The sequence below is a fragment of the Coffea arabica genome, chromosome 8c, assembly GCF_036785885.1.
Source record: "Coffea arabica cultivar ET-39 chromosome 8c, Coffea Arabica ET-39 HiFi, whole genome shotgun sequence".
NCBI classification, from domain to species: domain Eukaryota; kingdom Viridiplantae; phylum Streptophyta; class Magnoliopsida; order Gentianales; family Rubiaceae; genus Coffea; species Coffea arabica.
Window position 1 is genome coordinate 45,352,786 of NC_092325.1, and position 12,434 is coordinate 45,365,219.

Here is a 12,434-nt window from a genome sequence, read left to right on the forward strand (position 1 = left end):
CACACATATACACCTACACTCGCTCTGTGTGATCGTGTTCCATTTCATCAGTATCCCTTCTTTAGGTTTGATTTGCCTTGCTCGGTTTAAAATAACATTGAACACACACACGCACACGCACACATTTATTTATTTATACTGTTTCAATTAGCATATTAACTATGAATAGGGAACGGTGTTGAAAGCATAATTATGTTTCTCTATGGATAATGAATTTAATCCAGCTGACGGAGTCATTGACTTATTCTTTCGAGTTATTGCTTGATTCGTGATTGGCTGATGAGAAATATTTAAAACAAACACACACATGCATCCACACAAGACTTCGAAAGTGAAACTGGAAATATTAGGCATTGGCTCAATGCGATGGATCTTGGACTCTTGGTATGTGTTACTAGTAACATAAGAATCATATTTCTGTAGACTGTTACCTAAGGGAGTATATCTGATGAGCAATGACTGCTATTTTTTAACATTTTTTGTGGGGTAGTAGAGAATGATGTTATTGTCTATTTTTGCCTTGTGAGTGTGGTAGAAAATAGCAAATCCTTTCCTTGTGTTTAGGCACAATAAAGATAACTTGATCAATCCTAAACCAAGTCACACACACTTTCTTTAAGTAATTACTGCATCAAATGGTAACCATTCAACTACTCGACTCATTAACACAACAATATTCCTAACACAGGTTACTCTTGACTTTATGACCAATGCTAGTCGTAATAATAAATAAATAAAGTTGCAGTTTTATTGAGTCTCTTTCTTATTTTCATTCTAATTTCTGTGGAACAGATCCGGCTTCATAGAAATAGGTGCTTCCCAATGAAAGTGTAAGCTGACAAGAAAGCAAAATGTATGGTTCATGTAATTAGGACCTTAAAAAATGCAGGAATGTATGTGCAATCTTTTGGCTAGAAGAACTGTTAGATATGAGCTCCAGATCCCAGATTGTAGACGATAACTATCATGTTATGATTTCTAATAATTACACCAAGAGCACCCAAAAAAAAAAAAAAATTAAAGGAACAGACTTCACCGTAGGAGAAGGCCGAAGGACAGGCAGTAAAATTATCTCCAAAGAGAAATATCCTAGTCCTTAGTGCCTGCTCATCACTTACAATGCTCAACACTTCCACCCAATCTTGCATCATAAAACCCTAGTATCTTATACTACGCCTTCTCGTACTTGTTTTCCCATAACTTCTACCTGCAATGATGAAAGAGCACTAAAGTGTGCTACCTACGAAGAGCAGCATGAAATAGTAGTGTTTTCCACATGTTTAGCATCAAGCAAGCTCTTGATTTTTCTCCACAAGCCTGACATCTTTAGCAGATCTAAGCACATTTGCTTGATCATCAGTGATTTCTACCGCGAACCCGTCAACGATGACCAATGACAGAGTCTTCTTGTAGCTGCCAGGTTCGAGGGTATTCGCCAACAAATCATCGTGCTTCTTGCTTAAGTACAAATGAAGTTCATGCGCTCCCCTCTTCGTTCTACGGAAAAGAATGTTGATGCATATGATCCACATGTTTAGGAAATCACATATTAATGACGAAACCGTTGTTAATACACTTATTTTTGTTGAAATGGTTTCTTCATAATGGAGAAAAATAAACAGCAAGTTAGGTGAAAAACAAAAGACAAACCTGCTGGATCGAAGGCGCTCATATTCAGGATCATAATTCATGAAAACGAAGTGCAACTCGTTGTTTGTGCTTTCCATCACTGCTTCTGGCTAAGTAGTTAGCACATGTGCAGAGGATACAAATGCCACTGCCTGGCTATTTATACAGGAATGTGATGCCAGGTGCCAACTGTTCACGACTAGGGTAAAGAAAAATTACCCTCTTAGACATTTAAAAGCCGACCTAGAAAGCAAAATTAAAATGAAAAAGAAAACTTTTGCCAAGACAATCATGGAATCTTGATTGCATAAGCATTTCTAACCCAAAGAAATTATTAGTTACTCTAGCCACCTTTAAAAAAAAAAAATGGTACTAAGAACTGCAATCATGTATATGGAGATTATACTGATCAGGATTGATTGCATAATGCATCAAAAGTTTTATTTTTCTATGTTGTTATACTCGAATAGATTCCTATTCATGCCAGCCACACAACTCGAGCAAAATATGCCACCGCCAGAATGCTATATATTGACTATATATGTTCATCATGCAAGACTTCAACAGCTGATTCTTCGGTTAATTAAAGACTTTAGTCCTATGGCATTTGGGCTGATTGGAAAGATGCAGATCTTGTTCATTTTCCCTACAAGATGCATCACAAAGAAGAAGACATTCAAGTAGCAACATTTTTTTTTTGGTGGGGGGCCAAGTCATTCAAGTGACAACTTTGACAACATTATATATATTCCAGTGGGACACTTTTGCGATAATATAATTAATCAAATGCTTTAACGTCTTTTTTTGTCCCTTCTTAGGGTAGGGTTTAATTAGACGATACTGGAGACAATGCTTTAGTTAACAATATCTTAAACTGGAGCTTTGTTGCCTAGGGTTTTGCTTTAGTTCGAGTTAATTGTGATTATGGTAGAAAAGTCAACTACTAACATTCGAGGAAAGCGCGAGGCTCTTTTGGTACCTGTATCTGCAGATAAGATGTATGTATATATACTACGCAAAGTAATTACAACCCTGTTCTTTAAACAAACATGGTGGACCTGTTCAAACTTGGCTGCCTCAGTGATTAATCCAATGGATCGCTGAGGCGGTATTCATCCGTCTCCGTGAACAGGCTGCAAAGGACAAAATGCAATGAGCGGTTCTTAGAGAAATCCTGCAGAAGATGTACAGGCCCATCTGGTCTGGTTAATCAAAACCTCGACTTTAAGAAAGACAATGACAAATATCTCTTCAGAAGATAAAAATACTGTTAAATCACAGCTTCCGAATGATCTGAGCATTAACATGATGTAGCCAAAACTTAGCGGCCTTTAAATTCAATCAACGTATATGCTCCCAGATTGAATTTGGTAGCAAAAACTCAGAGATCGCGTAATGATCTGCTTTTGAAAGCATGGACAGGCTTTTGAATGAGGTTATGGATGCAGGCAACAAATGAAAAGAGCTTCAAAGTTTCTTCAAATGTACTTTTCTTACAATCAGATTAGTATGTTAAGCGAGTTTGAGCTTGAAATTTATATAGTTTTATGAACACAGGATTCTTGTTTCCCGAGGATTTATAAGTAGAGAAATTCTACTTAACCTTCAAATGCAGGTGAGATTTGGGGCCAAACTAAAAGAGATATATACCAAATTAAATCTTATAAACACGCACGCACGCACACACACAGACACGCACTGAACTAAAGAGGTAGCCTTACATTTATAGCAGCATTTATAGGAAAATAAAAAGAAATCAGGCAAATTGTGTAATTTCATCTAAATGGACTTCTTTTTTTTTTTTTTTAGGGTATCTAGATCGACTTTACTTTCATTGTTATTCATTAGTATAAATTTTTGTTAAAGTCCCATTGCTATTGCTAATGTACCAATCAAAGAGACACGAGAAATTAAAAACTACAAGCTGAAAATTGCTCAGATTCTTGATTGCGGGATCTAGAGGTCAGAAACGAAGGCAGTTAGCGGAGGGAGGGGGGGGGCCGGCCGGGAGGGGTTGGCCGACTGGCCGTACTGTCTGAGCGGTGATAACAAGGTCATTAAAGCACACGTGTATCCACTGACAGCTTCCTCAGTCACATGGTGCCGTGGTCCTCCCATGTGTCGATTGACGATTGATTAATTTCTCTCCTTTTCTTTTTCCCACAAAATGAAAAATGTTCAGTCAGCCAAGTCCATCATCAGAGTTCTGACCCACACGTAGGTGAGGTACTCAACATTCACCAATGGACACATATGCTGCATCTGTTAAAAATTGACCTTTTTTTTTTTTTTTTTGGTCAGCAATGACGTGGAGTATACAGACCCAACTAAATCAAGAAAGTGCTATAGCATAATTCTTAGATTTTTTTCGTTGCAGGTGAGGACTTAAACCCCTCCCTGGTGGCCACTAAGCCATTGGCCTAGTGGTTTGTTAAAAATTGACCACGTCGTGCACTTTTCATGTTTTCCTTGAGCTTGGTGGCTCAGTGGCTGCCAAGTGGGACTTAAGTCCTTTCTTGAGCTGTAGGTAAGAGTTCAATTTTCACCTGCAGTGAAAAAAATTCAATGGTGGTACAAGAGCACCTCTTTGATTTAGTAAGGTTTGTATATATATCTGGTAGTCCCCAATATAAGCCTCTTTAGGCTCTTCCTCTCCTCTAATGTAGGATAGAATAAATTATACAATAGTTATGGTCTCGATAAAAAAAACATTTAGGAAACGATAGGACAAACGAGATTAACCCAAAAATATGATTCATCGAAGTCTTCACTTGATATAATCATTGAATTTGGTCCGATGGTTAAGAAGAGCCTTTTAGAGCTCTCATCTATACTTGTCTAATTTAGCGATTCATCCTCCATACAGGTTCAATTTAACTTCCTCTCTGCATAGGATAGTGTAAATTATTTTTGTTAGACAAAAAAATTGTCTTATCTAGTCTGGCGACTCACCCATTATATAGGTCCAATTGAGTTTGCTCTCCCTATAAGATAAGAATAACGTAGGAACTGATATAAGGATAAGAAAAAGGATAAGGTAAGAACTCATATAATATATAAATAGAAGCAGTCTAGTGACTAAAACAGAAACTTCCGGATCTAAAGGTTCATTGACTCCTGCACCCATTCTTTCTTTTAGTGTAGAATATGAATTATCGTATTGATATAAGAGAGAGAGGCAAAAGTCAGACGTCTATGGCCTAGGACCAGGAATTCTGTTTAATTAGGCCCAATGGGCATAAGAGTGTTAAACAGCAAGCCCTATACAGTCGCTTCCTCCTATTCTTTCCTTATGGCTATTGTAATAAACAAAGAAGATGAAAGAGTGGATTGGCTTATTTTTCCTAGGTTAATATCCCTGCAAGCTGCAAGAGTCGGGAGTAATATAAAAGCCTTCGGGCCATTCAGCAGGACTTCGGCTATTCCATTTGGGCTTTGGCCCACACTGAAGCGCAATATTCACCATTGCATCCCAGCGAAAAAGTACTAAAAACTTGGAAACATCTTCCACATTTCCTTTCCTTCCTTCCCTTCATTTCCTTTCGCTTCGCTGCGCTAGACATGAAGTCATCAACCTTCTTCTTTTGCGCAAAAAAGAAAGAAAAAAAATACAGCGGGTGCAACTGGATACAGTTTTTTTTTTATAAATAAATAATATTTATTTATATTATAAATGCATTTTTTAATTATCCTTTTTATATTTTTTATTACTTTGTTTTATCTCACATACAATTTACCACAAAAAAAGTTACAATAATTAATTTAGATAATATTTTAAATACACTCACCAACTTCCTAGTTAAAGACCCATTTATATTCAACTATTGCTCAGCTGGTCCATCCTACACAGTCTCGCGTTTTGTCTTCCCCCGTAACTGGCAATTAAAGATGACAATTGAAACGAGGTTAATGAGCGTGGATTGGAGCGAAATAGCACGGGACGGGTGGGGGGGGGGAGAAATTTTTCCCCCACGCCCCCTGCACCTACTAATATATATATATATATAAATATAATATTTAATTTAATTAATTACAACCTTAGAATAAGGGGCGGGGCAAGTAGTAGGCAATGGGGCCCTAAACCCGTCATGTTGCCATTCCTACGTGCCACCCACCAATCAAAGCTTACAAGTTACACACCAGCAGTCTGCGTCCAAAACCTACATCAGTCCAAGCCTTCACCATTAGATACTTTTGCTTGTGCCGTACGTAGCCAGGTGTTTTTCTTCATAAAGTATTATGCAGGTAAAATTATGGATCTGATTATTTGACTTGTGTACGTATTGGTCTTTCTCAGACAATTGGCTGAGTGAAAGGGGGAGCCAATCGAAATGTTTGTTTTGTTGTATTCAAAGTCAATAATCTCAACTAAGATAACCAGACACTTGTGCAATCTAAGGAGGCATGTAATTGATAAAATTGTTGAAGTAGTGGACAAAAAGTCAAAAAATTGTATGAGCGATTTTTCAAAAAAAAAAAAAAAAAGAAAAAAAAGAATTGAGCTCACATCGTAATGGAAAACCAGACACATAGCCGAAGTCAACTATCACGATTATAACACGTGTACGGTAAACCCCGTTGCCCGTTGCCCAGTTTCCACTCTCCAAACTCCAAAATCACTCCAAACCGTCAAACATCCACTAATTGCCCAAACTGCCCAGTATCCCCCCTAGCCCCTAAGCATCCTATATCTACCTTTCATGCTCGATTTTCCGACGAGCCTTACCGTTCAAACTATGGCCCGATACTCCGCCACCGTCGCCTTTACTTTCACACTTGTTCTCCTCTTTCTAGTCACAGTTTCCCATGCCCGAGTACCATCAGATATCCCAGAGGGTGATGTCATCGACCTTGCACTTACACGCTCCCACGCTGGCTCGGACGCCAGCTCCGTCCTTCATCTCCCCAGCGACAGAGTCAACGATGATGTATCTCGCTCTAATCAGCCCGCCGTTGACATCCCTGAATCTGTATCCATCTCCGTCGGATCTATTCCGTTAAGGGTCTCTACTTTCCGTCCGATCAACCGTCACTTCCCCATCAGTTCAAGTTTTCGGTTCCGCAACTGCCGACATCACCACCAGCACCACCATGACCGCCCCTTTTTCAAGCCCATCGGACAACAACAACAACAGCACGTGAAAGTCCCATATGGAAATGATATGATATTGTCCACTGGCGAAAGTAACGAGTTGGATCCGTTTATATTCCATCACGGCCGCATGCGGCGGATCCCGGCAAAATTGGTCAAGTTCCATCACCACCACCATGATGACCATCACGAGGAGGATGATGATGGGTTTTCCAAGTTTGTTTCAAAGCATAGCCATAGGTTTGGTGAGGAGAAGTTTAAGAAGCACTTGCGCCATCACGAGGAGGAAGAGGACGAGGATAATCGTGAAGAAATGAAGGAGCGGGTGGGAAAGAGAGAGGAAGAGGGTAGTTTTATGAAACGTATTCGCAAGTTCCTGGATCGCTTCTAAGATATAGTGTTAAAAGTTTTTTGTAGATGTCTGTCTGATGAGTTTACATGCTTGCATGCATGTATGGCGCTGCTGATCTTAGTGATTTTGTTGTCTGTTTCGTCATATTTGTAAATAAGTTGCATCCGTCTGAGATGTAAGGAAGGCACGAAGCATATGTATTACTGCAACATATGTTGTAATCACACTTTATCAATCTGATAGGATGGATTCGATTTGCTCAGATTTTCAGTCATTAGTTCCTTCAAATCGTGATCTTGTTGAAGATATCTGTCCAGTTCATGCCATCAGCCCGCGTTTGTATTGTAATATGAGTTATGGCCTGCCCCTGCTTTCATGTCAAAAGTTGCAATTTTTGTTTGGTCTCCGCTCACGACCTGTTCTCCTCATGTTAAACAAAATTTTTTTTTCCGAAGGATCATGTTAAACAAATTTACTACTTCATTTCATATTTGCTGCTTGACTTGTAATAATAAGTCCCATCTATAATATGATAAGTGAGTTTCCGATAAGAGGCGGACTATCTAGAGAGAAGAATGGATAAGATAATTGATTTTGTTCACCCAAATATTACAAGTGTTGCATCAAGAAAAGGTATCAAGGAAAGGATGCAACAGAAATGGTTTAATGTTCATTAGAAAGTTTTAGGCAGTCGATGATGTTTAACCTTTATATGCAGGTGTACAACAAATCATAAGAATACTATATTTAGTTGAAAAATGAAAAACGTTACATTGTTCTTAGAACGAATTAGAGCAAGAACCAGCCTGATAGGTGCTGGTCAGCTCCGAACATGGCCAGGGGCTAACTCGAACAGCAGCCCCACTTACATCAGAGCATTTCCATGGAGGATTTCTTGGCCCTACGTTCCCCTGAAGGTTGATGTTGGAGAGGCAGATCCCCGTGAATGGGGAGTTCTTCAGACCTTGTATTTGCCCAGACTGCAGAACCCCCTCACCCCAGACGTCCTTTATCGTGACATCCTTAACAACTGGTAGAGCATTTGGGTTGTAATTGGTGTCAGGATGGTCTCCTACATCCCCTGCAATTTTTATCCCTTTCCTGGCATTTTGCATATAGACATTTGAGACTGTGATGTTCCTTATGACGCCACCCCGGCCAACGTTTGTCTTCAAATGGATGCCAACTCCCATGTTGTACAGGTTTATGTGCTCAGCTAACACATCCTCTATGCCTCCAGAGGTTTCACTTCCAATTGCAATTCCAGCAAATGGGGATGATCCAGTTACCCGCCTAATTGTGATGCCATGGCTGGGGCGACCATAAGCAATACCATATTCGTCCCAACCACTCTTCACAGCCACAAGGTCATCTCCAGTGGAAATGTACGAGTCCTCAATGCAAACATGGGTGCTTGAATCTGTTTTAAGTACATCAAGATTATGAAACATGTTAAAATTATTGTAGATGCAATTCAAATGTAAGAATTAGAAGTTTTAGCATGCTTTGTCATATTAAAAATTTTCAAGGATGGAATTCACAGTTATATGTGAGGCAAGTCGACATTTTGCACTCTCACTATTGTAATTGAGATCCTATTAAGGTATTGCGTCAGCAAAAGATCTTTGCTACTGTTTGTTTCTTTAGGTTTTCACACTACAATAACAGTTGTGAATGTAAGATCACGCATATTGGGAATAGTCTCCTAGATACATACTTCAGAAATCAAAGGCTGGAACTTATGCTGTTAAAAAGATGCCATCTAACAGCAGGATAGATAAGAATTTCAGCAATCATCCTGATGTTCAATATTTTGGTGCAGACTAGCACATAATGAAAACAATGTAATCTTATAAGTGTATTAGTGGAACTTTTAATCAACATCATCACCAATAAAGGGAGCATTATATAACAACTGTTGCTGAAATGGATTCTGTACCTGGATCAATTCCATCAGTGTTTGGAGAATCAGCTGGAGCCAATATCGTGACATAGTTAATAACAACATTGCTGCAAACAGATGAAACAGAATCCTATCAGATGCACATTTTGTTATTACTGTCCAGGACATCATTTAATAACATTTGCACTATTTTCATGTTGCAAACTCTTTGCTGAAATGATCATTAGGCTTATTTCTCCTTATGCTTCTTATGCCTCAAAGAGTTGAATAATGGAGTTGATCGCGAAAGAGAAATAATCTCATTTAATTGTCAAAGTGAGACCTTCTACTTATTTAATTATCAAAGCAAGACCTTCTACTGCAAGCAAACCACCAAATTTGGAAAGCTTAAGAGTTGCACAGTTAAGTATCAGATTCCATTTTCAGCATATTTAAGGTGCTTATGGACAGAAACAACCCATAAATAGCAAACAAAGAGAAAGAATTTACCTTTAGGCAGTTATTCTAGAGACCTTTATTCAAAAGATCTAAACACTTTTGACTTGTAAAAGAAACTTATTTTGTGCGCGAGGTCAAGCTTAAAAATATGATTGAAACTCCTCTTAGTTTGATTTGATGCCATAAAGATGATAAGAAGTGGCTACTCTAATGGATGCATGGTTAAGCAAAGATATATTACCTGCAATACACGGGATGGATGTTCCAAAATGGTGAGTTCTTGAAGATGACGTTCGATACAATTATGCCTCTGGAGTTCATAAACTCAATAAGATTTGGCCTAGTAAATTGGAGGGTCCTACGCCTCCACATGTTCCACCATATTTCACCTTGCCCATCAATGGTCCCATTCTCACCTAAAAGGGAAGCAGTTCATTGTACCAACACCACTGAGAAATAAAGGTAGGAAAAATACAATTTTGTTATACCAACGCCAATAAAATGACACTGTAATCTTTGTCATCAAACATTAATATGTGCATATTAATAGACACATGTCCACCTAGGAGTAATTACAAATAATATATCTTCACCAAGAGAGACGGTTTACAAAGTAACAAACCAGTGATTATCACGTCATGGAGTCCATTCCCATGGATAAAGCTCATGTACCTTCCTCCAGGTAGTTCTCTTCCTCTTCCATAAGAAGGTAAGGGAGCAATTAAAGGCCAATATCTTGTATCCTGAAGTATCAATTAAAGCAAATGTGCATATTAATGTAAACGGATTACTGTTTAAAATAGGAACAATCTATCCCTAGATTCTTTCTACTAGCAATCGGATCTGAACTATTAATAATAGCTTAGCATTTCCCTACAACCTTCACTGTATATCATGATATGGACGACATAGGCATTAGCGAAAATGTTAGCAAACTTGAGGGAGAATGGGAACCACCAATTATTATTAAAATTATAATACTGAAGATGATATCCCTCTCCCCTGAAGTGCCAACACTATTTAACTTCAACTTTCAGTTAAACAAAAAACAAACCGCTGTGGAAACTAATATATCTTGTCAATGAAAGCCTCTATTCGAATCACCCGAGTAACTGAATGGGTATGATGATACAACACTAAGTAAAACTGGTGGATTTTATTGGAACCAGCCATCAGTAAGGAAATAGCAGAATCACTAAATAAAGGGCCTGGGTCTACGGCTGGTTGCTTTACAGTCTCACCAGCAACAATGTTATGTACTGTATATAGTCATCATCTTCCATGTTAACGAACATTGAAGTGGCATCATGCCATATCTCCAACAGCAAGGACATATCAATATAGTATATATATCCCATCTTGAAGAATTAAAAAAAAAAAAAAAAACTTCGGCTTAGGTGTCAGATTGGCTAGGTTGTCCACACCTTAATAACCATGCACATGGGAACAATTGTCCACATCTATATCATCCTAGGCCCACAAGTAATCCTTAACGTGTATCCTTAGTCTTTTAATAGTACCATTTTGATAACAAAATAAAGGTTCCTTCTTTTCGTGCATGTCCTACTAATTTAAGCTAATGACCCACATAATGCGACTCATGTTTGGCCCCTCTAATTTTCCGACTTAAAATAATAATCCGCTCCGTGCTCCTTACCCTTTTCCCTCCCTACATAAAATAAAGGTTCAGGGCTCCAAATTGGATCATGGTCAAACCTAATTTAATCTGAACTCTAAAAGCAGACCATCATTCCTTCCTTAATCGCATGAAATCGAAATTGATCCGTCCGCATTATACCTACCAGAGTAATGAGCCCATAAGCACATGCATGTCGTCACATTTCACAAATTCTTTTTCATGACAAAAGAAGTACCACACTACTATGGTAGTGAAGCTTAATCATTGCATTAAAAGTTCACCATCATATTCAAAACTGTATCTAACTATAGCAACCAAAAAACATTAAAAAAAAAAAAAAAAAAAAAAAACAGTTGGATTACCGTGGTAGCTTTGATAACAGCACCTCGAGCCAAGTAAAGAGTCATGTGGCTAGTAAGATTAAAGCTCTCAGTTAAGTACACCCCAGGAGGTATGTAAAGAAGCGTGCCACCCCTCCTCCTCAAATGCTCAATTCGATAAATTGCCTCCCTAAATGCCTTGGTGTTCAATGTCCTTCCATCTCCAACTCCTCCAAAATCCGTGATCGATATCTTATCATTCCGGTACCTCATCGGGACAATGCCGGAGCACGTCACCCACTCAGCAGCTGCCTTGCAGTGGTTTAGCAGCAGGGCAGCCGCCAAGAAGGCGAAAACTATAGATGAAATTGGACGCATACTAGAACCCAGACGGGTTTTTCTCCTTTTTCGAACTAAAAATGACGGAAATATGTGAAATTGGGGAGTTTCTTTCGAGATTTTCAGCCAGTGTTTGTGGTTGAATGGAGGAAAACCAGGAGGAAAAGTACAAAAGAGTCTTTATTGACTAGGAAGGAACGAGAAATAGAATAATTTCTGCGGTTGACAAGCCGGCGAATTTCTGCTGTGAAGTCCAAGCAAGTAAGTCCAAGAAAGGCTAAAACTTGATAAGGGCTTCAAATTTATCTGCATAAACATAGGCAAGATCCATAAGCATTCCAAACAGAAAGCTCCAAAAGAACATATCACGACCGAGAAAGCTGAAAATGGATGCTGGGAAATTTGTCAATAAAGAATCTTACCCAGGAAAGATTAAGCTGAACCTTACGGAAATGAACAAAAATGAACCTTTAAAAGGGGAAAAAAACAGCACCTGAAGAAATCATCCGAAGCCGATGAAGGCAGAGTGGCTCTGAAGAAGCAAAACCGAAGCTTCTACTTGTCTAGAAGTAATTCGACTTTTGAGGGGAGCGCAAATTTCGACTGATAATATATGGTGCTAATGCGAATCGCCAGCTAAGGAGGGACACGGATGTATGGGCATTTTTATTAGTGTTTTGTATTTTGCTATATATTCTTTTCATTTTTCAAGGCTGCCGACC

General features: G+C 38.7%; 1 protein-coding gene and 1 long non-coding RNA gene across 2 annotated transcripts; both read right to left on the reverse strand.

Annotated features, from left to right (window-relative positions):
• Positions 1-948: 948 nt before the first annotated feature.
• On the reverse strand, positions 949-1,792 carry LOC113705480 (uncharacterized). The gene is made up of 2 exons (XR_011820284.1): positions 1,651-1,792; positions 949-1,497 (listed from the first exon to the last, which is right to left on the reverse strand). It is a non-coding gene; the product is annotated as an uncharacterized lncRNA (long non-coding RNA).
• A 5,929-nt stretch (positions 1,793-7,721) lies between these two features.
• LOC113705625 (probable polygalacturonase) lies at positions 7,722-12,345 on the reverse strand. Its single transcript, XM_027227539.2, has 6 exons — positions 12,206-12,345; positions 11,416-12,018; positions 10,037-10,157; positions 9,656-9,830; positions 9,013-9,083; positions 7,722-8,493 (listed from the first exon to the last, which is right to left on the reverse strand). Exons 2-6 carry the CDS (start codon positions 11,749-11,751, stop codon positions 7,853-7,855), a joined length of 1,344 nt encoding a protein of 447 aa, XP_027083340.1. The 5' UTR covers positions 11,752-12,018; positions 12,206-12,345; the 3' UTR covers positions 7,722-7,852.
• Positions 12,346-12,434: the final 89 nt, after the last annotated feature.

Excerpts from the sequence above, each read along its gene's own strand:
- LOC113705625 (XM_027227539.2), bottom strand. The coding sequence starts at position 11,751 with ATGCGTCCAATTTCATCTATAGTTTTCGCCTTCTTGGCGGCTGCCCTG. Across the intron at positions 9,831-10,036 it reads CCATGACGTGATAATCACTG|GTGAGAATGGGACCATTGAT; the intron begins GTTTGTTACTTT and ends CTTCCCTTTTAG. Across the intron at positions 9,084-9,655 it reads ATCCATCCCGTGTATTGCAG|CAATGTTGTTATTAACTATG; the intron begins GTAATATATCTT and ends ATCTGTTTGCAG.